This window comes from Rhopalosiphum padi, chromosome 3 (genome assembly GCF_020882245.1).
Source record: "Rhopalosiphum padi isolate XX-2018 chromosome 3, ASM2088224v1, whole genome shotgun sequence".
Classification (NCBI taxonomy): Eukaryota; Metazoa; Arthropoda; class Insecta; order Hemiptera; family Aphididae; genus Rhopalosiphum; species Rhopalosiphum padi.
In genome coordinates this window covers 75,944,310-75,969,459 of record NC_083599.1, presented here as the reverse complement: position 1 = coordinate 75,969,459, position 25,150 = coordinate 75,944,310, and the positions used below count along the sequence as shown (strand labels likewise).

The 25,150-nt window shown below is 26.4% G+C and overlaps 1 protein-coding gene across 1 annotated transcript in view; it reads right to left on the bottom strand.

Annotated features, from left to right (window-relative positions):
• LOC132927573 (uncharacterized) overlaps positions 1–25,150 on the bottom strand; it is a 47,481-nt gene that overhangs the window by 7,071 nt on the left and 15,260 nt on the right. Inside the window, exons 5-13 of the mRNA XM_060992123.1 lie at positions 22,709–22,803; positions 21,698–21,815; positions 9,808–10,061; positions 5,948–6,148; positions 3,159–3,291; positions 2,795–2,883; positions 2,546–2,666; positions 1,702–2,162; positions 188–475 (exon numbers count right to left, since the gene is read on the bottom strand). Coding sequence (XP_060848106.1) covers positions 188–475; positions 1,702–2,162; positions 2,546–2,666; positions 2,795–2,883; positions 3,159–3,291; positions 5,948–6,148; positions 9,808–10,061; positions 21,698–21,815; positions 22,709–22,803 — 1,760 coding nt within the window. The remainder of the gene's footprint in view (positions 1–187; positions 476–1,701; positions 2,163–2,545; positions 2,667–2,794; positions 2,884–3,158; positions 3,292–5,947; positions 6,149–9,807; positions 10,062–21,697; positions 21,816–22,708; positions 22,804–25,150) is intronic.

Genomic DNA, 25,150 nt, shown 5'->3' with positions numbered 1-25,150 from the left:
TGTAAATTATGTAAAAAATATTTTTTAAGTCTTAAATAGATTTGAAATAATGAGTGTGATTCGATATCGCTCGGACAAAATATGTAAAATTGTTTTTAAATTTGTTATAAACCGTTGGAATTTCATTAAAAACTATCAAATATTATTTAGGTATGTAAAAAATGTAGTTTTAAAAAAATAGATTTACCTCAGGTGTAATGACTATTTCATTAATAGCCTTTTTTATATATTCGTACATTTTATCATAATCATCTTGGTGATATTTCCTATGATATCTAAACATTAACGTATACAACTCTATCTTATTAATGTACAGACAGGTTTGGTCATAATTTGATTCTAAAAGCGTTAGTTTATCATGTATAAATTCGTTCCCGAAATTAAACTTGGCTTTAATATTTTCAAAAATATTCCTTGGTAGTTTCCAATCACCAGACCTATTAGAGGATTCCCAATCGTTACGGGGAATTAGAATCTGAAATAATAAATAAAGTAGAATAAGTAAATACATTTAATAAATTATTAAATAATAACATTGACGACTCTTCCATACTTAGACTTTTTAACTTTAAAGTCAATCCTCATGATACCCGTGACAGAGAAATATTTTATATCCCTTCCTTATAATAAAAACTACCTATATTGCTAGTCTTTAAATATGTTTATGTCTACAGGCAATAAACTCGCCAATGTAATATTCTATTTGTATAAATATTCTGTCTGTTAATCTCTTGTTATGTTGTTATCTTTTGTTAATTTTTGTGTTTTTATACGTCTTTATAGTCTATATTTTATATTTTAAACTGTTATTTAAAATAACTTATTTTTATCAATGTCACTTTATTGTAATTGGACACTATCCGTAATATTTAATAATAAATAAATAAATAAATTTAGAATACATTATACTTTTATTTGTTTATCAATACTACATTTAACTAATCAATTACTGTACAAATTACTTACACTTTAAAAATCTATTATAAATTTGATTAAACTTGTTGTTATAATACTTAAGAAAACTATCATAGTCTATATTCCTATAATTATTTGAAAAACTATTTTCCATGAAAAATAACTGCTCAGGCTATAACAATATTTATTGCTAAGAAACCAAATTAATATAACAATGCAGATGGGAACTTTGTTACTTTTGTAGTGTTTTTATTTTTATTCTTGTATTATTAAAATGAAAAAAAAGTTGTAAATATAACAGAGTATAAAACAAAAATAACGCTAAAACTTCAGAAATTTTTTTTTCTGGATCCATAAAAAATTTGTTTTGTGACTGTTGCCTAGTGATTTTTTTTCGTAAAATACGGTATTTTTCTATTTCATAATTTTATAATAACCTACAATGGTGCAGATAAATGAGTCATGGAAAAGTCATAGGTTACCATAAATTAGTAATATAATATAATATTTAAGATTTTAATTTAGGTATTATATTTCTATTGAATGTCGTGAACATTTATTGAATCAAACTCATGAAAAAAATGTGTGAATGTGTGCGCGGGGAATCTTTATTACTACTACAGTTTGTTTTAGAAAATGTATTACGTAGATATTGCTGAATTTGATATTCGAGTTATGATCCAAATTCCCAGGTCACATATTATTATAAAGTAATTCAAATAATATAACATTTCTAAATATTTTAGTGTTATGAAAAAATAAATTAAACATTTTAAGACTAATTACTTTGATCTGTTGTTTAGCTTGTAGATAATTAAAATGTTCATCTATGTTTAAATTTATATTATCGGAAACTGAATTATACTTCATTAAATTATTTGCATTTTTTATAGCATTTAATAAACCATTTTGATATTTATTAGATTTTGAATTATTACTAAGAACTCCATTCAGTTCTATTAACCATTTATAGGCAATAAAAAGATTATTGATTCTTTGAGCCGTTAAATATTTTGTTGTAGATTCCTCATCATAATTAATTTTTATGGATTCCTTTTTTTCAAGTTTTTCCTTGTCAGTTTCTTCAGTATTGTCCTCATCAGTTACTTTAGTTTTTTCGTCAATAGTTTCTTTAGGTTTTTCATTAGCCATTTCATTAGTTATTTCCAAATTCTCTTGTTCACACTTTTTTGTATTACTGAGGGTTTTTTTTTGACCTTTGACGTAACTATTAAGTAACCGGATTGCTTAAAAATAAAAACAATATATGTTTAAATTGAATATTATAAAGCTATATTTACAATACTTATATTAGGTTATGTAAAATTGTTTAGTATTAAATGTTTATTAAAATACATTGAATCGTTTATTATGAATGTATAAATAAAAAACAGCTAAAGCAAATTATGAATTAATATATATTCATGTTTTAAATTTAGTTTGCATATTTTAATGGACGTTACATGGTGATAGTGGGGAAAGAGGTACTAACTACTTAAGTATATCCGCAATTATATACAGTTATAGTCATAGTATATTAACTATTTAATTGTTTAATTCTAATATGAATCATTTAAATTGATAGCAATAATTGAATGATTAAGATAGTATAATATTGCAGTTGGTATACCAAGCTTAACATTTTCAATATTTGTTTCATAATTGTTTGATTTTGTGTCGATATCTATAGCCGCATTCATAATTAAATGTAATACGTCCTGTTGAATCATATAATTATCCTTATTTAATTCCTGAAAAAATGAAAAAAAAAAATAGTAATATATCATGACATTTGTGGCAGCAATAATACTATACTTCATCATAAACCAAAGTTTCTACATTTAACGCTTAAAGTAAATTATATTTTTATAAATCTTACTCTATAAAGGTCTTCTATAAATTTTTCTTTTGGTATATTTTGTAATTTATGTAGAATATGTAATTTGGGAATTATTTTTGACATTAAATCTGAAAATACATAGTAGGTCAATAATAAAGTAATTTAATTGAGTAGGTGAAGTATATAAAGAATAGCTATTGATTTAGTTATGCTGAATTTATGATACAGTTCAATAACTATGTATTGCATAAAAATAAGTTAAATTAATTAATATTTTACTACTGATTTTTACATTGACTTTGTATGAAACAAATGTTCTTAAATTAATATTAACAAATTCATCTTAAGATATTTTTCTTACATAATATATCAATCATAAAATTAGCAAACATAATATATTTACTTGTATTTTTTGTTTTATATTCATCAAATTGTTTACATATGTCAACATTTTTTGCCAATTCAGTTGAATCAATGCATAATCTAACAATATCTTTCGATATCAATTTAATTGCTTCATAGTTTAATAATCTATCCTAAAAAAATAATATTTTTATTATTATTTTAAGAAAAAAATTAATACTGACATAAATAGTTATCAAATTATGATCATCTGTTAATCTGTTAGATTCTATATGAAATAAATAACAAACGTATTTATCTTACAATGATGTGTACATATGTTTATTGTAATTTATTTATTTTAATCTTTAACATTGTGATTTTACTGATTTTAGTACGTTGTTCTAGTACCTACCTATTAATCTACTTAAAAAATTGGGTTGGCACTAGTCTAACTGAAATAGGTATGGGTAATTACTTTTACATGCACGTTTCTTCGAATACCTAAATAATTACTTTATACTACTGCTACTGCCTATAATTATCTTTACATTTTCAATCTTGAAAGTGAACTAAGATATTTTTTATTACATTTAGTAATAGAACTTTGTACCAATACAGAAGTTGTTTTATGGTTGGATAAATACGTATTGATGTATTTGAATAAGTACATAATATAATATATAAATATATTTTTTTTTACTCAAATCTACTTTTCCACAAAATCAATTTTGTATTTTGGTGTACTCTTATGTCTATATTTAGAATGTTTAAAAAATATATAAATGATATTTTTTTATACATAATACCTATTAACTCGTGTTGATTACTTTAAAGAATTTCTTATTTGATATAAGATTATGTTATACCATAAATCACGATAGCTAATGCAATATGTAGTGCTTATTATACAACTTGGGTAACAAATAAAAATTGTGTAGTTTAATATTTATTAGATTGATAATCTATATGAAAAAGCATGCTGTATGGTACTATAATAATCATATCATATGATATACTAATACTATATATACTAATAGCTAATAAGCAAGAATAATTTTGGCGTATAATTTATCTACCTTTATGTTTTGTACCCATTACTCATTGTAAAAAGAGGTAACCAAGAAAGATTTCATCAAATTTTTCATAGTACAAATTACAGTTTTTAGGATAACTAGCCAAAAAAGCAAAAAAAAAAAAATTTCAAATTGAAAAATTGCGAATTAAAAATATAGAAAATAAAAATAACGAAACTAAATTATAGCGAAAAATAATACATCAAATGTTTAGGGGAAAACTATATTTTTTATAGTAAATGGTTATAATAGAGAAAAAATATATTATATAATAATAAAGGTATGAGTTATAAGCTATAAGCTATAATTAGTTTTAAGATAGGTAGTATTTCTGAAAAATGGTCTGAATAGATTACATACAAATACAATATTTGAATGTAAAGTTTATTATACATATTTTATAATTTATATATATATATATATATATATTTAAATATAGTACATTATGTAATTGTTTTTTAGATTCTGAACGGACTGATGAATGTATTGATTTTACAATGATATGTGTTTTTTTTTTTTGTGTCTGTCATCATTTTTTGGAATAGTAATAATGCTTCGATTTTTGACTTCAGCCTTTCTTTGAAAAGTAAAATTCATCTAGTTGGTACTTTTGGGGGTCAAAAGTAAAAAATTTCCAATAGTTTTCAAAAGCGTCGGGAAAAACCCTGAAAAAATTACGGAAAAAACGGGAATTTTTATGCATAACCACTTTTTGACAAAATCGATTTTTTGATTTTTCTGTAACTCAAAAATGAATCATTGTAAATACTTGAAATTTTCACCAAATGTTTATATTAGCGTTATATATTTACGTTTAAATTTTTAAAATATTTAGAATTTTTTTAAGCTACTTATAGACAATTGAAATTTTTGACTTTTTTAAGTTTTTTTTTCTTAAAATTCCGATAAAAAAAATTTGGTTATCCAAAAAATCTTTAAATTTAATACAAGGTTTATTATAAGTTGAACTTATTGTAGTAAAAAAAAAAATCAAAAATCGTTAGTCACCATTTTTGTTTATAAGCATTTAAAGTTCAATATACAAATATATCAAAATCGCAAAAATTTACAAGGAATTTTGAAGTTGAAAATTCATACAATTTTTGTGATTTATACTTAAAGTAAAAATCCAATACAAGCTTATCCATAAGTTTTCCTTTAAGTATTGTAAAAAAAAATTCTAGCGTCGATAAAGAAAAAATTTTATGAGCTTAAGAAATTTAATTTTTTATGAAATCGCGTAAAATAACGATATATTACAATTTAAGTATAGGTAATAATATGATATATCCTGCTAATTACCATTTACTGACAAATCATCTCCGTTCAGAATCGTTTTTCGTATACAATGATATCAGTCGTTGCATTCAAATTTAACACATCCATTATAGTGACCTACTCTCCATCACTACTATACAGCAGAGCGATACCCACTTGCCCACTTTTTTTTTTATGTTATTATAATTTATAATAATGTTTTATTAATATGGTTATTGACATTATTTCATAAATTATTAATATAATTAATTTAGTATCAATATTTTATATTTTACGTACGCGTAAATTTAATAGTTTATACCTATCTACTTACCAATATCGACATAATGACATTGTTGACATGCATATTGAAATAGTGTATAGCTTACACATATACAATACACATTTTATTTGTATATTTAGTGATAGTAATATTTAAGTTTTTAAACATAAAATGCTACATTACAAGTTTATTATTTATACTTTTTCCGAAGGTTAAAATTACAAATGTACTTACTTCTGTGGATAAGACCGGCCTTTTAATCGCTTCAAATAAATTGCTTATCTTTTCATACTGATTTTGGCTTTTATGGTAAAATACTAAGAACTTGTACATAGAAATATAGTTTTTATACAAAGGATCGTCATCTATGGATAACCATAATTCATCATTCGTTAACCATTTTTTAAGTTTATTCTTTTCATTTTCATCAATGCTCTAAGGATGATGTAATAAAATAAATTATTCAAGTCAAAGAAGAAAATAAATATAATGTGATTATCGTTAAGTATGTTGAATATGGTAGGGACATCTCGAATGAAAATTGTTTACTTAATTTTAAATCAAACTAACCAATTGGCAATTATATTTTGATTTGTTAAGTCAAGAAGCTCAAACCAATATAGTGACTGGCCTCTGTAACTATACTACCTAAGTGATATCAGTAAGTACCAATTAAGTTAATAAAAACAAAAAGATTGCTTTAGAGTGAGTGGATCATGTCCACTGATCGTCACATGTATTACGGGAAAATATGGAAAGGTGCATACGATATTATTTATTATAATTAAATAATATAAATGACATGACCAAAATAACGCGCAAATGCGCAATCAAGTAGAAAATAATAATAAAATCACAGACTTGTTGCGTCGCCCGATTGCGGCTCAAGAAACATTTTTACCTTTTCACCTATCCCGATTGCAGCCCGTACATTGTAGGTAGGAAATACAATTTAAGTGGTCATCAAAACTAAATAAATATTGCGATTGAGTCCTATACGCTAGTGGTTTTCAACCTTTTTGGGTCCACGGCTCCTTTTGATTTTGGAATCAAATATACGTCTCACAAGATCACCAATATTCGGCGTGGTAATTTCCAATCAATTAAAGATAAAAAGAGGAGATAAACTATAAGATTACTAGGTTGAACATATATAGTAAGTTGTATATTGTGCTGTTAGTGTTGTTTGGTTTTTTGTTTTATATAAAGACTAAATGATAGAAATTCACGAAAATAAACAAATGTTAGTAACATTTAAATATAAATTTCTATTTCATTAGCAAATGAAATATAAAAATGGTGTTGCACGAATAATAGTTGTAAAAGTTTTGTTAAACGATACAATAAAGGAATACTGTAATAAGCCAAAGTAAATTTGACGTTAATAATCACAATCCTGAATCCAATACTGATTAGATATTAAAACGTCAACAAATATGTAATGGTATTCGAAGAAAGGCAATTGAAAATATTTGTGAGCGACCGTCAAAATTAATCCATGGTGGTTTAAAAGAAATTGGCGAGTTCATAATTTATAATTTCGCATACATACGTATTGTTAGTGACAACATTTTTCTTTTCGATTGTATTAATAGGAGCTGAGAATATCACAACAACAGATGTATATTGTTTTCGAAAAGGAATTCATTCAGCTAAATCCTTCCAGCTAAACCAACCAATATAAAATAAGTGCATAACGATTTAAGGTCCATTGATATCAAAACAAACGAAGGGAACAATTTTTACTTATCAACGATAATATTAAGAATTTTATTCTATTTTCATGTGAAAGTGACTTACGAAGTTTATCATTAGTTTCTGTCGGTGGGACATTCCGATGCTGTACTAAATATTTTTGTCAATTATTTACTATCCATGCATTGAATAATAATGGTCATTATTATCCTATTGTTTATTTTTTATTATCAGATAAAAAATTTGAAAGCTATCAAAATGCATTTAATGGACTTATAGAACAGTGTAATACATTTAATTTTAGTTTTAAGCCAGACGTAATATTCGTAGATTTCGAAACATCTATACACAAGACAATTCGTTTAACTTGGCCATTGCTACTATAAAAGGGTGTAGGTTCCATCTAGGTCAATCGCGGTGGTGAAAAATACAATCTTTAGGGTTAAGTACAGATTATAAAGACAAAGATAGCGAAATAGGCAAGTTTTTAACGTATATATTTGGATTACCATCTTTAGAACCTGAAATGGTAATAGATTGTTTTGCCATAGATTTAGTTTCTATACAGTCTTCAACGGTTAAAATACAATTATTATGTGATTATTTAGTAGAAACTTATATTGAAGATAATTCCGATTTTCAACCTAATGTATGGGATACTTGTAGTTCTAGTATGTACAATGTACTCGACAACAAACGTATGTGAAAGTTTCCATTCTAAATTTAATTAATTATTCTAAACATCACATCCAAGAAGGTATATATACATTTTTGGATAAATTAAAACAATGTCAAACCGATGCCAAAATTAAAATGCAATCTATAGTCTGTGTTCCTCGGGAAACAACTAAACAAATGAATAATAAAAAAAATATAGAAACCCAAATAAAAAAATAACTTGATTTTATAGGACTGATCTAATTCCAACTAAACAACGGGTACCTTAGATACTTATTTCATATTATGTACGAATATAGTTCTGAAATTTCATATTTAAGTATAAGTTTAGAATATAACTATATATATATTTATATATAACAGTCAACAGTTATTTAAATACATAGTTGAATTCAAAAACCACACAATTTCTTATTACTTAAAAATATATTATTTATTATTATAAATAAAAAATATAATTATAAAATATCGTTAATTTATTATTCATCACAAGAATTACAAGAATTCAATTTATATGTTAAGTTAAAAATGTCATCCTCTACGTAAAGATTGGTCATTTTTTGAATGGGAGGGTAATAAGACTATCACGATTTTAATACAATTTATACCTCTAATAAATTGTTCGGACTAGGTGAACGTTGTTTTTGACGTTGCAATAGGTCGATTAACTATATTGTTTTCTTTCCTTTTTTTCTTTTTATAGTCAAAATAATTAATTTTTTATTATTGAAATGCAGTTTTCATTAAATGTTATACATATTAGCGTTATCTATTTACGATTAAATTTTCAAAAAAATTTGACCTTTTTTAAGCTATTTATAGATAATTGAAATTTTCGATTTTTCAAAGTTTTTTTTGAAATGCCGATATAAAATATTTGCATTTCAAAAAGTCTTTAAAATTTAATAGATGGTTTATTATAAGTTGAACTTATCGTAGTAAAAAAAAAAAATCAAAAACCGTTTGTCACAATTTTTGTTTATAAGCATTTAAAGTTGAAAATTCGTAAAATTTTTGTGATATACTAAAGTTAAAAAACCCAATACAAGGTTCACCATAACTTTTTCTTTAAATAACCGTAAAAAAAGTTCCATCGTCAATATAGAAAAAAATGTATGAGCGTATAAAATGTATATTTAATTTATTTAATTTATTAAATTATTATATTAGATTCTATGGTTATGAGCACTTTGTCCTATTGTTAATTGATTGATTACTATTAGATTTCATTATTTAATTCTTCTAGTCCTCTAAATTGTTTAGTTTTTGGTTACATTAATATATTTTTTTAAAACTTTTGGTCAAATAATTTTCTGCTATAGGTACCTACTTTTAGATTCTGAATGAAGTGAGGAATGTATTTATTTTTTTTTTTTTGATTTTTGTGTCTGTCATCACGGCAACTTTTACACATAATCAGTTTTCGACAAAATCGATTTTTCTTCATGAAATTTATTTTTTTACGAAATCGAGTAAAATAACGATATATTATTATTACATTATTATATTATTACTAATAATATAATATATCCTACTAATTATCCTAGACGATCTAGACTAACAAATCATCTTTGTTCAGAATCGTTTTTCGTATTCAATGATACCTGTCACTGCATTCAAATTTAACACAGCTATTATAGTGACCTACTCATTTCCATCTTTACTATACAGCAGAGCGATATCCAATTACTCACCTTTTTTTATATATTGAATATACTTACATAGTCCAAAAAATAACTTCGAAATAATAATACTGCTGAACTGGGGAATCCGTAACCAGATTTATCAAATTCCTCTTCATTTTCTTTTAATAATTCATTAATTTCATTAATTTCATCTGTATTATGCTTATCTATACATTTCATTATATCTATTTTCAATCTTAGAAATAGTATATGCCATACTATTGCATGCTTTTTGTATTCTTCGTTTTTATCAAAAAATGTTTCAGAATTATAATCATAACTATTCAAACCTGACAACACAAATCTTATTTTTAATAACATTACATTTGTATTAAAAAAAAATATATTATATAGTAATAATAAGTCCCTTTTATCAGTAATTAAGATTTATAATGGAAGTTCTTATAATTATCTGGCTATTGGTTATTGGTATCCTTTCAATTGATCGCATGACAATTTTTTGAAAACTAAAAATTATGTTACTCATAAATATACATTAAAAAAATATGTCAAATAAAATTGCTAAATAAATAACAAGACGTATTAATAAAAATATGTAATGCAACATAATATAATGAACATTGCGGCACAGAATTATTAAGTAAATAGGATTAGAGATATGTACAGTCGTATTAATAATCTAAGAGGAAACTACAAAAAGAAAGAAAAATTTCTGAGACAAGAAGATGGTTCTCTGATAATAACTGACGACGATATAATCTAAAAATGGGGAAAATACTTTGGAGACTTGCTAAACTGTGAAGAACCAGAAGAAACCTTTCCTTTAAGATAGAAAATGGGGATGCACAAGATTGCGTCGAACCCACTGTAGATGAGGTAAAAAATAAAATAAACAATTTAGGATATTCATCCTCAGACAGCCATTCCAAAAAGCATGGTAGTTTGACAAACAGATACATGTTCTTTTCACTGACTTCAAGAAAACGTATGATAGTATCCACAGAACAATCATGATCAACTCTTTGAAAGAATTTAATTTACCACACAAACTAATAAGTTTAATTGAAATGAGTATTACAGAAACATTCGTTAAGATCAAAGTAGGAGCTGCAGAAACAGAACCAATACTAGTAAAATCTGGGCTAAGATATGGAGACTCCATATCACCAATCCTGTTTAACCTAATTCTAAAGAAAGTAATAAGAGAAATGAACATACAACCACAAGAAGGTTTTAAACTTCGGGAATCGGAAGTAGCTCTGTTGGCGTATGCGGACGATGTGGTAGTATTGAGCAATTCACATAATAATCTGAAATCACTGTTCATCCGATTAGAAGAAATAGCTAAGAAATTGGACTACAGGTGAATGAAGATAAAACTGAATACACGGTCATGGGGAGAAGAGATAGCGTTGCCACATTCTCGCACATGAAAGTTGGTAGTTATGAGTTCAGTAAGAGCCGAACAAGTCAACTACCTAGGTTCAATAGTAACAGAAAAAAATGTAACTGACAAAGATGTAGCGGCAATAATTGTATCAGAAAATAAATACTTTTATAGACTCTCAAAAATACTAGGATCACGATCCTTGTCGTTAGAAATGGAAAAAACAGTTATATACAACCTTAATACGCTCATTTGTTACTTATGGGGCAGAGACCTGGCCATTAAGAAAGAATGAGGAAAGAAAACCAATGATCTTTGAAAGGAAAATTCTAAGGAAAATTTTTGGACCAGTGAAAGACAGAAAAACGGGAGAGTTGAGAATAAGAAAGAATAATGAATTGGAAAGTCTATTTAAAAAATAAAACATAGTAAATACAATTAAAAACCGAAGACTTCAGTGGGCCGGACACGCTAGATGAAGCCAGAACAACATGATAAGGATGATTATGGGCGAGAACCCAGTTGGTAAACGACTGGGGAGACCTCGATTAAGGTGGGAAGATATGATAAAAATAAAGATGTGTTGGCACTGAATCGAGGACCGGATTGGAAAGTACGATCTTTGGATAGGGAAGTCTGGAGAATTGGATGTGTAACAGGATGGTCTTAATGGCCGATAAACTCCAAAGAAGAAGAAGGAGGAGAAGATGTTGTTATTAAATTGCATTTAAATAATTAAGTTAACTAAAACTGCTGAGATATTTATAAAATACGTATAATTAAAAGTTAAATTTGTAGTTAAAAATTATAGCTCATTCTACGTAGATAATCAATAATATTCAGAACATTATAATCAAGGTACATTTTTTTAACTCTATGTTGGTATTTTTTTCTGAGGTTTAGTGCCAAATATAAACTGCTCAATTTTGAGTCGATTTATGCTTTCTTTTTTCTTAAAAGCTTCAATAAAACGCCTCATTGATGGATGTTTTCTAATTATGATCGAAATAACACAGTTAAGCCTGCCATCAACGGAATTATCTGTTGTTGCTAAATCTTATTTTATTCTTAAAATAATGTTTGCGAGCAATTGTTTTTCGATCAAGTTTTCAAGCAATTTTCGTGTGATCAGTTGACATATATTATTATTATTTTTAAACTTTCTTGTTATACAATAATATGCGAGTATATCATTACATAATTGTGTGTATAAAATATAATAATATAAGTTAAAGTTCTATGTACCCACGTTTTTGAACCATAAGCAAATAATGAATATTATTATTTTTATAGTTAAAATATATAATTTCTTCCAAAAGTTAGTGTGCATATAACAATTAATTGTAAATATGTATTTATTATTTTTTTGATTTCAGTTACGCCGGAAATTTAATTAAAATTTCAAGACATACATAAAAATTGCGGTTATATCTACAATTTCGTGATTTTAAGAAATTTTATTTAAATTGTAATTTAATCAACTCATATAATACAAAAAATATTAATTTTATTTAATCGAGAATAACCAAGGAACTAATAGTAGTACTCCGATGACATTATTCAAAATCGAATAATTTTAATTACAACTTATCGTATAGGTACACATACACACTTCATTTTAAAATCAAAACATTTATCAAACCTACCTCATTTATTAGCAAGTTCAAAATCTGAGAAAGTAAATAACTATAATAATTCAATTGATTATTTTCTATTACTGATAGAAAATATCCATTTCCTCAATTTACACCTTAGAATATAATGATTGATCAGGTAAAACTATAATAGAATAATTTTTTTTTTGTTTAAAAATAATTTAGAGCATAAATAATATAAAATAATATCTTGAACAAGTAGAAAGAATAATATCCTATTTTCTACTATATAAATAAATATAACAATATAATGAATATTATTATTCATAGTTAATGTATGTAATTTTTTTCCAAATTTAACTGATTATATAACGGGTTATACCCATTACGACACAATAACAATCCTCCTTGGTTAGGACCGCACAATGACGAATAGTAAATAATAACGTAGTGAACAAAGCACATCTGGATATACCGATTTCTAAACGAAATTAAACAAAATCATACATCAGACAGGGAACACCACCAAAACTTAGGGATAAATCCAAATAAGACATAGATATCACCCTGTTCGAGATAAGTCAAAAAATGACTGAGATACCGCCAAAACCGTTCCGATAACCGAAAAATGACATGTTTTCTAGTCGGTACGGACAATAGTACAATATTCGGCGATATTCGTCTTATTCATCATTTAGCGTTCTTATCTCACTGATGTTTTTGCATCCTACAAATAATCTACTCTGGTAGTCCAAAATGGGTGGCCACCGAATTGATATGACTAGAAACTCCAAGAGGTGAAATATCTTTCTTATACCTCGGGAAACAAACCAGAATAAAGACCGCAAACAACGAAGTTTAGCTGCGAGTTCTCCGCCTATCGAGAAACCATTGCACGCTCATCAAACTTTGACTCGCCGTAATTGTTCAATTCAAACAAGAATATCTCGTCGACCCACTCCAAGTCCAACTTGGTAGACAGTAAGTACTTCAAAATCATCACCTGAACATAATAAAACTAAAAAACCTGTAATCCGTATTCCATTAATTATTGTTAATACTTTTAATTGGTCCAAAGTCGCTTTGGCCATTTTTAACGCTACCAATCACGTTATGTAATCTAAGATTACCTCCGATGGTTTTGTCCATGTACACGTTTATTCTTCTAACCACTCTCGACTGATTTTAAAAAAAAACTTCGCAATCAGTCTATAACTTTTCATACATTTACCCCTTCCTGAAGACCGTACACTGAAAACAGCAATAAAAGGAAAACCGACTGACTCGGTACTCTGAAGACGAAATAAAAAACGAACTTACTAACCTTGGCATCGAACCCATCATCAAATACCTAGGTGTAACTCTAGACTAAAATTTGTCATGACGTACATAATTCTTTAACTAATTAACCAGAAATGTGTACTCAAAATAAAAATAATAATAAATTACGTTTATAAATGAATACATTTTTACTTATATAAGTAATATGGTAATCATTCTTTTGTTTTTAAACTCTAATGTATGTTTACAATATTTACATACTAAGTCAATTAACATATTTTTTTTCCTTTATTGTAATCTTCACCAGTGTTGGGAATAGATGACACAAAATGTATCTAGATAAAGATGAAAGATATTAAATACATTTTTATCTAGATAAAAAAAAGATAACTAAAAATCTATCTAGATAAGTCCCATCACTGATCTCCACAAATATAACACTACATAATTTATTACTTAATGTAACAGCAGCTTATTATCAAAATTCTATATTTATTGCATATTATTATAATAATATAGTTAGCATAACTCTCTTATATTTTTTTTTGTATACTCAATAACATATTATTACAAATTATCAATCGAAATATAATCCTAAATAATACTAATTTTATTTGTAACAACTATAATAATGTTGAAACTTTAATTGGATCATAGAACAATAAAATAATTACAAGTTTAAAAAATATAAATCCACTAAACATATTAATATTAAATATTCGCAGTATAAATATAATTGTCGAAGAACTATGCATACATATTGACATTAAAAATTAAAAATTTGGCATGATAATACTAACAGAAGCATGGTTAGGACTTTAGGACATCGGCCCAGATAGTTTCAATAAACCTGATTTCAATACTCATTTTACATCACGCCCAAAAACCAAAATGACGGAGTATTTATATTTATTAAAAATACCATTAAAATTACCTTTATTAAAGAACTCAATCTCACGACTCACATCAATGACATGTCTACAAATTAGTTTCTCACTTGAAGTCCGTAAATTCATAAATTACGTTATATACAGATCACACAACTATAACATAGACAACTATCTTATCGAATTTATAAATGATAAAAAGAATTAATATAAAAAAATTTCCAATTTTGGTTTCGGATACCAGTATTTATTTTTTCCGATTTTGATTTCGGTTTTGATTAACGTAATTTATCGCCATTAATTTTAATATTTAACTATTTCACATTTTACGCCGCGTTTATCGAGAAGAGCAACTTCTCAGAGAACATTTTATGTCGAATTCAGTTTTTAAAGGAACATCAAGCGATATTCAAAACGATTTAATTTCCTGTATTACTAGTGTGTTAAAAACTAAAATTTCAAACGAATTACAAAAAGCAAAATTTATTTCTATTCAAGCTGATGAAACAACAGATGTATCGTGTAAATCTCAAATGAGCATTATATTTAGATATGTAGTCGATAACAAAATTGAAGAGAGGTTTATAGGATTTTTCGATGTATCAAAAGATAAATCTGCCTTTGGCCTATCTCAAATTTTATTAACAGAAATAAAAAATTGGAATATAGGTGATAAACTAGTGTGTCAAACATATGACGGAGCAGCTGTTATGGCAGGGCAAAAGAATGGAGTTCAAGCTATTATTAAACAGTCGTATCCAAAAGCAATGTTCATACATTGTTATGCTCACCAACTTAACCTAGTGTTTCTACACGGATCAAAATCGATAAAATTTGTGAAAATATTTATAAGTGATTTGACTATGTTTCATACATTTTTTAGTAGATCGCCAAAAAGAAGTCAGCTTTTAAGGGAAAAAGGGTTTAAACTTCCTCAAAGTTGTGAAACGAGGTGGAATTATCACTCCAGAGCTGCTGCAACTATTACTACCCATTTTATAGAATTGAAAAAAGCGATAACTTGTGTTACAGACGAAGACGACTGGGATCCAACAACTATAAATATGGCATATGGTTTATTGCATAAGCTAACAAATTTTAAATTTGTTTATTTACTTTGTTTGTTTAAAAAACTATTTTTATATTCAGATCATGTATTTTTAATACTACAGACTAAATGCACTGCTGATGTTCAATATTGTGTCAATCAAATAAAAATATTTTCTGATCAATTAATTGCAATGAGAAAAGAGGAGACTATATCAATATGTTGTAAATCGGCGATGGAGTTAAATAGCGAACTACAATATTCAGAAAAAAATATAATTGATCTCAAAACTCTAACTTATGAAATATTAGATTCTATAATAGTACAAATTGAAGTTCGATTTAAAGATTTCATAAATTTAAAATTTGTCGAGCTTACAAATAATACGTCGTTTAAGGATTACAAAAATAATTTCCCAATGGATAAACTAATGGAACTAAAAAATCATTTTCCAGACATATTTAACTTAGAACGATTACAAAATGAATTGGAAATAATTTATGACAGCCCTGATAAATATTTAACACCAAAAGATTTATTCAATTATTTATACAAAAGTAAGAATATAAAAAATTATAATGTACATTTTAATTTAAAATATTTATAATTAATTATTTTTATTTAATTTTAGACAATTTACTAGATGTATATCAAGAACTTTCAAAATTATTACAATTAGTATTATGCATCCCTGTAACAACTTCTTCTAGTGAGAGGAATATGAGTGCTTTGAAACGTATTAAAACGTTTTTAAGAAATTCTATGAACAATGACCGATTGTCAAATTTGTCATCACTGGCCATTGAAAAACAAATGTTGAACGAGTTATCCACAGATCCTACATTTATTGATGAAGTTATTCAAGTTATTGATTTATTTGCAAAAACAAAAAATAGAAAAATAGATTTAATCTATAAAATAATATAAAAAATTGTTACTGGTTAGTGCTATGAATAAAATAAATTTATTTGTGTATTTTTATTTAAATAATTTCTTTCTAAAAAATATTATTTTAAATTTGTTTACCCTAATCCCGAACCCAAGCTTCGCCACTGGTATCTACTATTTAAAACAGTATTACTCATTAACTTTAAAACACTTTAAATCAATAAACAACACGATGACTTGTTGTATAAAAAGGCCCCACAAAGTTTACAAAATAACATTCGGAATACCTAAAGATGAAGAAGAAAAAAATGGGAAGTAGCTTTAGGTGTAGTGTTTAAAAAATTAAATCGGGTTTGTTCAAATCACTTTTATAAAGAAGACATAAATAGTGCATGGACGTCAGGTTCCACAAACCTTTTAACAGTAAGCTATTATGTCTAATTTAAATATTTTTTTTTGTTTATAGGTACCTAATAAAATATCATTAAAGATTATGTTTATTCTATAATATAACCAAAATTCATTTTAATAATAAAACAATAAAAAATTGATATGGTTAATATTAGTTTCTTATTCTTAGGTTTGCTTGAAGAGATGGCAACTAAAAAAAGGGGCATTACCATTTATATATCCTATAAAAAAAATAGAAAGTGATAATATAGAGGTTTGTTAATTTGTAATGTAATAATTTTTAGTAGTACCTATGTAATATTATTTAATTGGGTATGTTTGGTGTATTGTTTATATAACAGGATGATCCAATTGATCCATATTTTAGTGATTTACCAATACAATTGTCAAAGAGACAAAAAGTATGTAAATTTCAAGCATATAGTAAAAACAATATAATATAAGCCAAATTGCAATATAATAAGATAGGTATCCATTTAAAATAAAAAATGTACCAAATGTTTCTTTAGATTGAACTCATTGATGATCACAAATCATTATTCCAACATATATTTCATAAAATATCTTCTGTGAAATTACCAAGTAATTGGTTTTCTAATATTGAAATTTTGAAAAATGAATATATGATATGTTTTCACACATTAAGTAATTTAAGATCAGATCTAACAAGATACATTAAAAAACAACTGTTTATATCAAATGGTTTGTTAATAGGTTTAGATACTCCAAAGTAATTTTATTTAAATGATTATTAAATTGTATTATATTTCTAGACTCTAATATTATTTTACTATTAAATGGAAAACAAATATCACCAAAGGTAGGTATTTTTAATAGGTAGGTACGTAATTATTTATTTAGGTAAGTATTGTATATTGTAGGAATGTATATATATATTATATTGTATATTATGTTTATTATTTAAATAAGTCTTGTGTCTTGTAAATTGGTTTTCTATAATCTATGGTAATATAGTAATATAATATTGGCCTATTAATTATTAAAATCTTTATTTTCTCAATTTCTTTTTAATATTACGTGATATTAATGACAAATAGTTCTTAAGTTCATCACCTAGATGGGGCTAGTAGGCAGTCAATAACATATCGCGGTTTCGTAGCCGTTTTCTGCCCATGCAAACCATAGGCCGTTGGGTAACCAGTATTATCTTTAATCGTGGTTTTACCGTATTTTCTGAAAAGTCGGACGACTCAACAGTTAGCCATCTGATAATAGAATTTGAAATAATTCAAATTGTATGTTTTATTAATCGATATTTATTTTTTTTGGATTTCGTTTTTGGTTTCGAATATCGGTATTTATTTTTTTCAAAAAACATTGTAATATATGTAGCCCATATAACAATTACTGATAATTATTCTATAATTTGAAATATTAATAATAATAAACTAAATCACAATATACTCGTAAACAAATTATCCATACAAAATTGAGAAAACGTAATCAATGAATCTGATATAAACACAGCTACAGATAATTTTATTAAACAAATTAATTATCTAATCAACGAATCCACTAGTAAATTAAGTATATCCACTAAAACATATAAAATTAAACATTGGGCTACTACAGAAATAATTATTTTAATTAAACGTAGAGATCATCTGCTCACACAGGTCCATAAACGGCGTAAAAATCCAGATAATACTAGACTCGAGAATTTGTATGATAAATTTAGAAATAATCTAACACATCTTATTAGAGAAACTAAAATAGTTTACTACCATAATGAAATTCTTAAAGCAAAAAATAATAACAAACAATGTTGGGAACTAATTAACAAATTCTCGCATCGTACTAAATAAAAACACATTTTATTTCATATCAAAGATATTAAATAGTCAATTTTTTTAATACCTAATCGTTTTATAGTAGTAGCACTTAAAATGTAAAACAAAATCAAAAATCACAACCAAATTCAACCCTAAGCTCCTGAAATATAAACACTCAAATACCTACACATTGGCATCATTGAACAGTTATGGTATAATAAATGATGCAACAATCATAAAAGTAATTTATTCACTAAAAAAACAACACAGAACCTGGTTTCGATAACATAACTTCAAAAATATTAATAGTAAACTCTCTTGCACTTCTGACACCACTTTCTCATATTATATTGAACTCTTCAATATATTAGGAAATATTCCCAACTATATTCAAAACTGCCTTAATCTCCCCTATTTTTATAAAATGGCATAAACTTGATGTGGACAATTATAGACTAATTTCTCTTATATCGAATGTAACAAATCTATTCGAAAAAATAATAAAATCAATTTTACAAAATCACCTTGAATATCACAATCTTCTATCTCTCAAACTATATTTAGATAAAAAAAAGCACCGATCAAGCAATTGCTAAAGTTACCGTCTCAATTTATACTGCACTAGCTTAAAATATAAAATGTGCTTCAGTATATTAAGACCTAGCAAAAGCCTTTGACACTGATGTACAATCTAAGATGGATAGAGCATATTAACATACTTACTACAAAAATAACGAAATTCTCTTATGCTTTTAAACAACTTTGGTCCATTGACCATTTCAAACCAAAATCAAATTAAAACTTAATACAAGGCACTAGTAGAATCAACACTATCCTACGACATAATTATAATTGCATTGGGAGCAGCAAATAAGAAGAATCTAAATAAACTACAAATAGCACAAAATAATATTCTAAGAATAATCTTAAATAAAACCAGAGATTTCCATGTTGATAATTTGTAAAAAAACTAAATATTCTAACATTAAAAAAAAATGTGTTGAAAAATATAATTTACTTCCATAATAAAAAAAAATCAATTTAAATCTATTTCCCATAATTTTAACACATTAAGTAAATTATATTATTACCCCTAATGTACGTAAATCCACCACACAATCTTCTTTCCTTTACGCGGGTTCAAATATTTATAATCTATCATATGAATTACGAGATTATTCTAACTATGTTTATGTTATATTAAAATAGAGTGGTTATTACAACAAGCTGCTGATTATTATAATATAATATTTATTGTAATTTTCTGTATTAAATTAATAATAATAATTATACTAAATGGCAAATATTGCAAACGTCGTGTATGTAAACATATCATATCAGTGTATACATTGTTTTTTTTTAAATAAATAAAAAAAAACTTTAACCAACATATCCAAAATCAAACCAAGAGAGCTACCGCAGTAAGAGGCATGCTCTACCTTGTAATAAATCACTGCAGCTCAGATCACCTACCTTCATGGCTTCATTTATACATGAATTCCTTTCTCACATACTTCGAATCCGCCTGGTGGGGTTCACTACTCTCTACCTCAAATTAGGAAAGAATCGAATCGGTACAAAATATCGGTTTACGAATGGTCACCAACTGGCTGTGGTTTATGACCAGCACAGTGATACTCAACTTCACTTGTACTTCCACGCTTAAAAACTAAATAAAGAAAAACAGTAGAACACTCTTCCGTAGAAATCAACTACCCCCTTCAGCATCATTGACACCGACATTCTACATAAGAACCACCCGGCTCTTTGATTGAGCACTATCATTAAATAAAAATATTAAACCATTAAAATCATACAACCAGTCATGCCTGATACTAATGTATAGATCAAACAAAGACTGTCATGCAAAGCAAAAGGAGAGTCATCATTCGATTCCATTTATTCACCAGTGTTCAATCAAAACACAACGAAAACCGAAAACCGAAGATTGAAGGAACCTCAAAAGCGGACCGGCCGAGCCAACAACCAACCATCAGATCCAACTGGTATGGCCCCGTATGCAACTCATCCGAGAATCGCCTTAAACGGTTTAACTAATGTCACCGAACCGCAGACTGTGAGAGCCGAATCAACGACCAACCACCAGTGTCAACCAGTTAAATGTCTGTAAAAAAATACAATAAAATGGGATTTTGTTTGAATTTCTAAAACAGTGAATAGTTTTTTATCAAAATTAAAAAAAAAAAAATTGAAGATTAATAATGTATATTAGTAGCTTGTCAAAATATTTTTAAATTATATTATCGATACAAAATATTATTTTTACTTTATTATAATATTATATTATTCCTTTGTATGTGGTAAGGTATTGTAATTTAATCATGCTAATCATATGATTTAAAATATTAAGTTTTATTTAATTGAGAATAATCAAAATATTTTATACACAACTTATCGTATATACACGCAACTCATTGTAAAATAAAAATCTTTATCACCAAGATAAGAATGTAAGATTATAAATAACTATACTAATAAACTATTGTACAATAATTTTTTTTTCATTTAAAAATAATTTAAATTAGTTTGACCAATTTTGATCAATAATGTCTTGAACAAGTAGAAATAATAATATCTTCTTTTATACTTTATATAATAAAATTATGTAATACAATTAACAATATTCATAAATATGCGTGTATTATGTTATTCACCAGAGTTGATCACGGCATGTGCTAATTCACATTCCTTATAAAAATAATAAGTACTCGCTGCATAATAGTATGATTGAAAAACCACCACATATCTTTCAGGTGTTAATACTTGATAACTCTAAAAGTATTATATTGGTAAATATTAGTAAATCTAAGAATCTATAATATAACTTATGTACCTACTAAAAAGTTATAGAAAATCTTAAATTTATCATATAATATAATATATAATAATCCTGCAAACTATTTTTTAATAAAGTTCTGTATTACCTAAATATATTTTATATGAACCTAATGTGATAATTGAAATAATAAAAAAAAATGGCGGTGAATCAACTCAAAGATATTAAAGTTAAAAAAATCCAACATTGCTGAATGAAGTAATAGTAGCGATGAGATAAGAGTATGAAATCGGGTGGTGAATACTTTGAAGGAGACTAATATTTTAAAATTTGTTCATTGAAATTTTTAATTAATAAAAATCTTGGTAATTTTTGGTAACACCTTGTATTATTAAAAATAAAATAATTTTTGTACTCATGTTTAAATTTTATGTTTTTATTCTTAGGCAGCTGTACAAATATATAGCATAGGTACCGAGAGAATTTTTTTTGATACTAGCTTAAGCTGGTATCATCTGATGATTGTGGTCAACTCACACGAAATTCAATTCAAAATATGACTAATAAAAATGTATTGAAGTATCTATTTAATTGTTTTGTAAAATATAATTCGAATTAGTTTTAAGTATTCCTTTTCCTCCATCTATTACTTTGTCATGCTAAGTTAAGATATATTTAAATAAAGTATATTGATGTATATTGGATTCTTTTAAATCGGCTGTTTATTCTTTTATCTATACCATAATATGATTTTTATTTTATATTCAATGGCATTATTAATTTAAAAAAGTTTCCACGGTATATCAATATTCAATATATCATATTTGGAATTTCCATTGCTACACATATGTTTTTTTATATAATAAATATCAATAATATAAATACTTACAGAATATACATGATAGTATAATAACATGTTATGAAACTTAATTAAATACGTATCCGTTCTTAATTTAAGAGCTTGATCTAAACGTTCTTGGATTGCTGAAAATAAAATGAAACACTAATTTATATAATTAAAAACAAAGCTTTAAGCAACACGAAATTTGCTTTTATTTTGGATATTTTGTTCTCAAAAATCATTAGTTGGCTGCTGGTGAATATTGTACGTTAAAAACACAGTTTCGTCGTGGTAGCTTTTATCAGATACTCAATGTAACTACGTTAATTTAATATATCATTATTAATATGATTTCGAAGAAAAAAATGAATTGATTTTTGATTTTTTTAAATATTTAATTCAAATAACTGTAAATTAAAGTTACTTAATTAAAATTACTAATATTTAAAATACAAAAAAAAAATAAAATAAATATTATAATTCATCTTGATTATCTCTCTGGAGGTTTCCTACTGTAGTACTCTTGCACCTCTTGAGAAGAGATTTAAAGTATTATGTTTAGTTTTTGTTGTATACCGCATAACGTAACACCGGAATCAACACATTATATGTTTCGCTCTCATAGTTCCGCGAAATAGTGCTGCCTAAATTATTATAATTTTTTTTTAGTGTTAACAATACGAGCCAGCCACAATATGTTGAACCGATAGTAGGGTCTGATAAACAAATATATTTTAAGTTAGACACACTCAAACTAACAGAAATGCACTATGTACGAAAATATGGATGTCGGGGTACAAATCCATCGCAAAATATAACAGTTGATGCTATTATTTGGACATAAATACAAAATGACAATGTGATCTTGAAAAATATGGTAACAAAATTGACTAAAGCAATGAGAAATTATTACTTCACATTTTTTAAATAAATGCTGAAAACTCTATATAGTTGAGCCCTTCTAAAAAAAAAATAATCAAATTGTCGAAAAAAGAGAACTTCTGTAAAAATCCACATATTACCTCCAATGGAGTAAGCAATTTTAATCAATTAATGATTAATTTAAAACTCGAAGAAACCAATTTACAAGCTCATCGAATATATATACAGTCAGAGTATCCCAAAAAGAACGCTTTTTTAAATCGGTTGCCACTTTTTTTGTTTTTATGTTTACAACATTGTTTTCGTAATTTTTTAATCTACTATCATTTCAGTTTGTTGTTATATAATCAGTTTTTAACAAGTACCACCATAGACTGAATGTCAATTGAAACTCGTGTGTTGGTTGTTAAGACCTTTTACCAATTTAACGAAAGTGGTGCAAAGACTGTGTGACGACTTCGTATCTTTCTCGGACAGTCGGACGGGACGTTACTCTCAAAGTGTCATCAATACAATAGAAAATTCGAAAGACTGGTTCAACTGTTAATTTAAAAAGCCCCGGTTAGGTTAAGGCATCCTCGTGAAACTCACCAGAGAGAACAGAGAGGAGGTTATTGTAAAATTTCTTGACCACACTTTCGCTAGTCAACATGCTAGTGGAGGACAATCGAAAAATATTATTTTTTACGTATAGATTTGATATTACACTGAAACTATACATATTATCCCTTTTTTGTAATTTTTTGAAAAATAAAATGTTTTTTTAGCTAATTTAAAAAAAAATTTTCTTTTTGGGACTGTACATGTGTATAGTTTTTATAGAACATCCAAGCAATCGCGTTTATGAAGAAACCGTAGCGATAGTAAATTAATAAATTAAACATTACGAACATGTTAAACATCCTCAAGAACAAGCAATTCAGTCCACATTAATGAAGGCCATAACAATTTAACTATCTCTGTAATATATATTATATATAAACACTCTGTAGTATATTAATTGCTGAAGGACATTATAGTGCCAAACACACCTTTTGAGGATCGATATTGATTACCACCAAACGGCGGGAATTGTTAAAATCTGCAAATACAGTTAGAGCACAATTCATCAAAACTAGAAAACTGAAATACTGATTTAAATAAATAAATTACTCTCATTAACTTGTACGTGATGAAGGGTATTTCATCAAATTATATAGAAGTTGATGAATTAATAGATCCAACGTCAGATTACATCCCTGTGCTTCTCTTACTAAGCTCCAACATAATAGCAAAACAAAATACAATTTTATTAACAAACAAAAAACAAGTTGGGTTCTATTCAGAAATACCCTCGAAAATACATAATTATTTTAACACAACTAAGAACAATTTAAATTGCAGTAAAAAAATTAACCGTTGACATTGTCAAAGCGTCAGAAATAGCAACTCAGGTAACTATCAATGGTAATTATCAGTTAAACTACACAATAAATATAAAAAAAAAAAAAACTAATCCATCAAAAACGTGTTGATAATATGATAACTAATATTTCGCGCACTGTTGTTGCTGTAGATAACAGGGTGGCAACAGGGTGGCTTACCGGTCCATAAGTGCACACAATTACG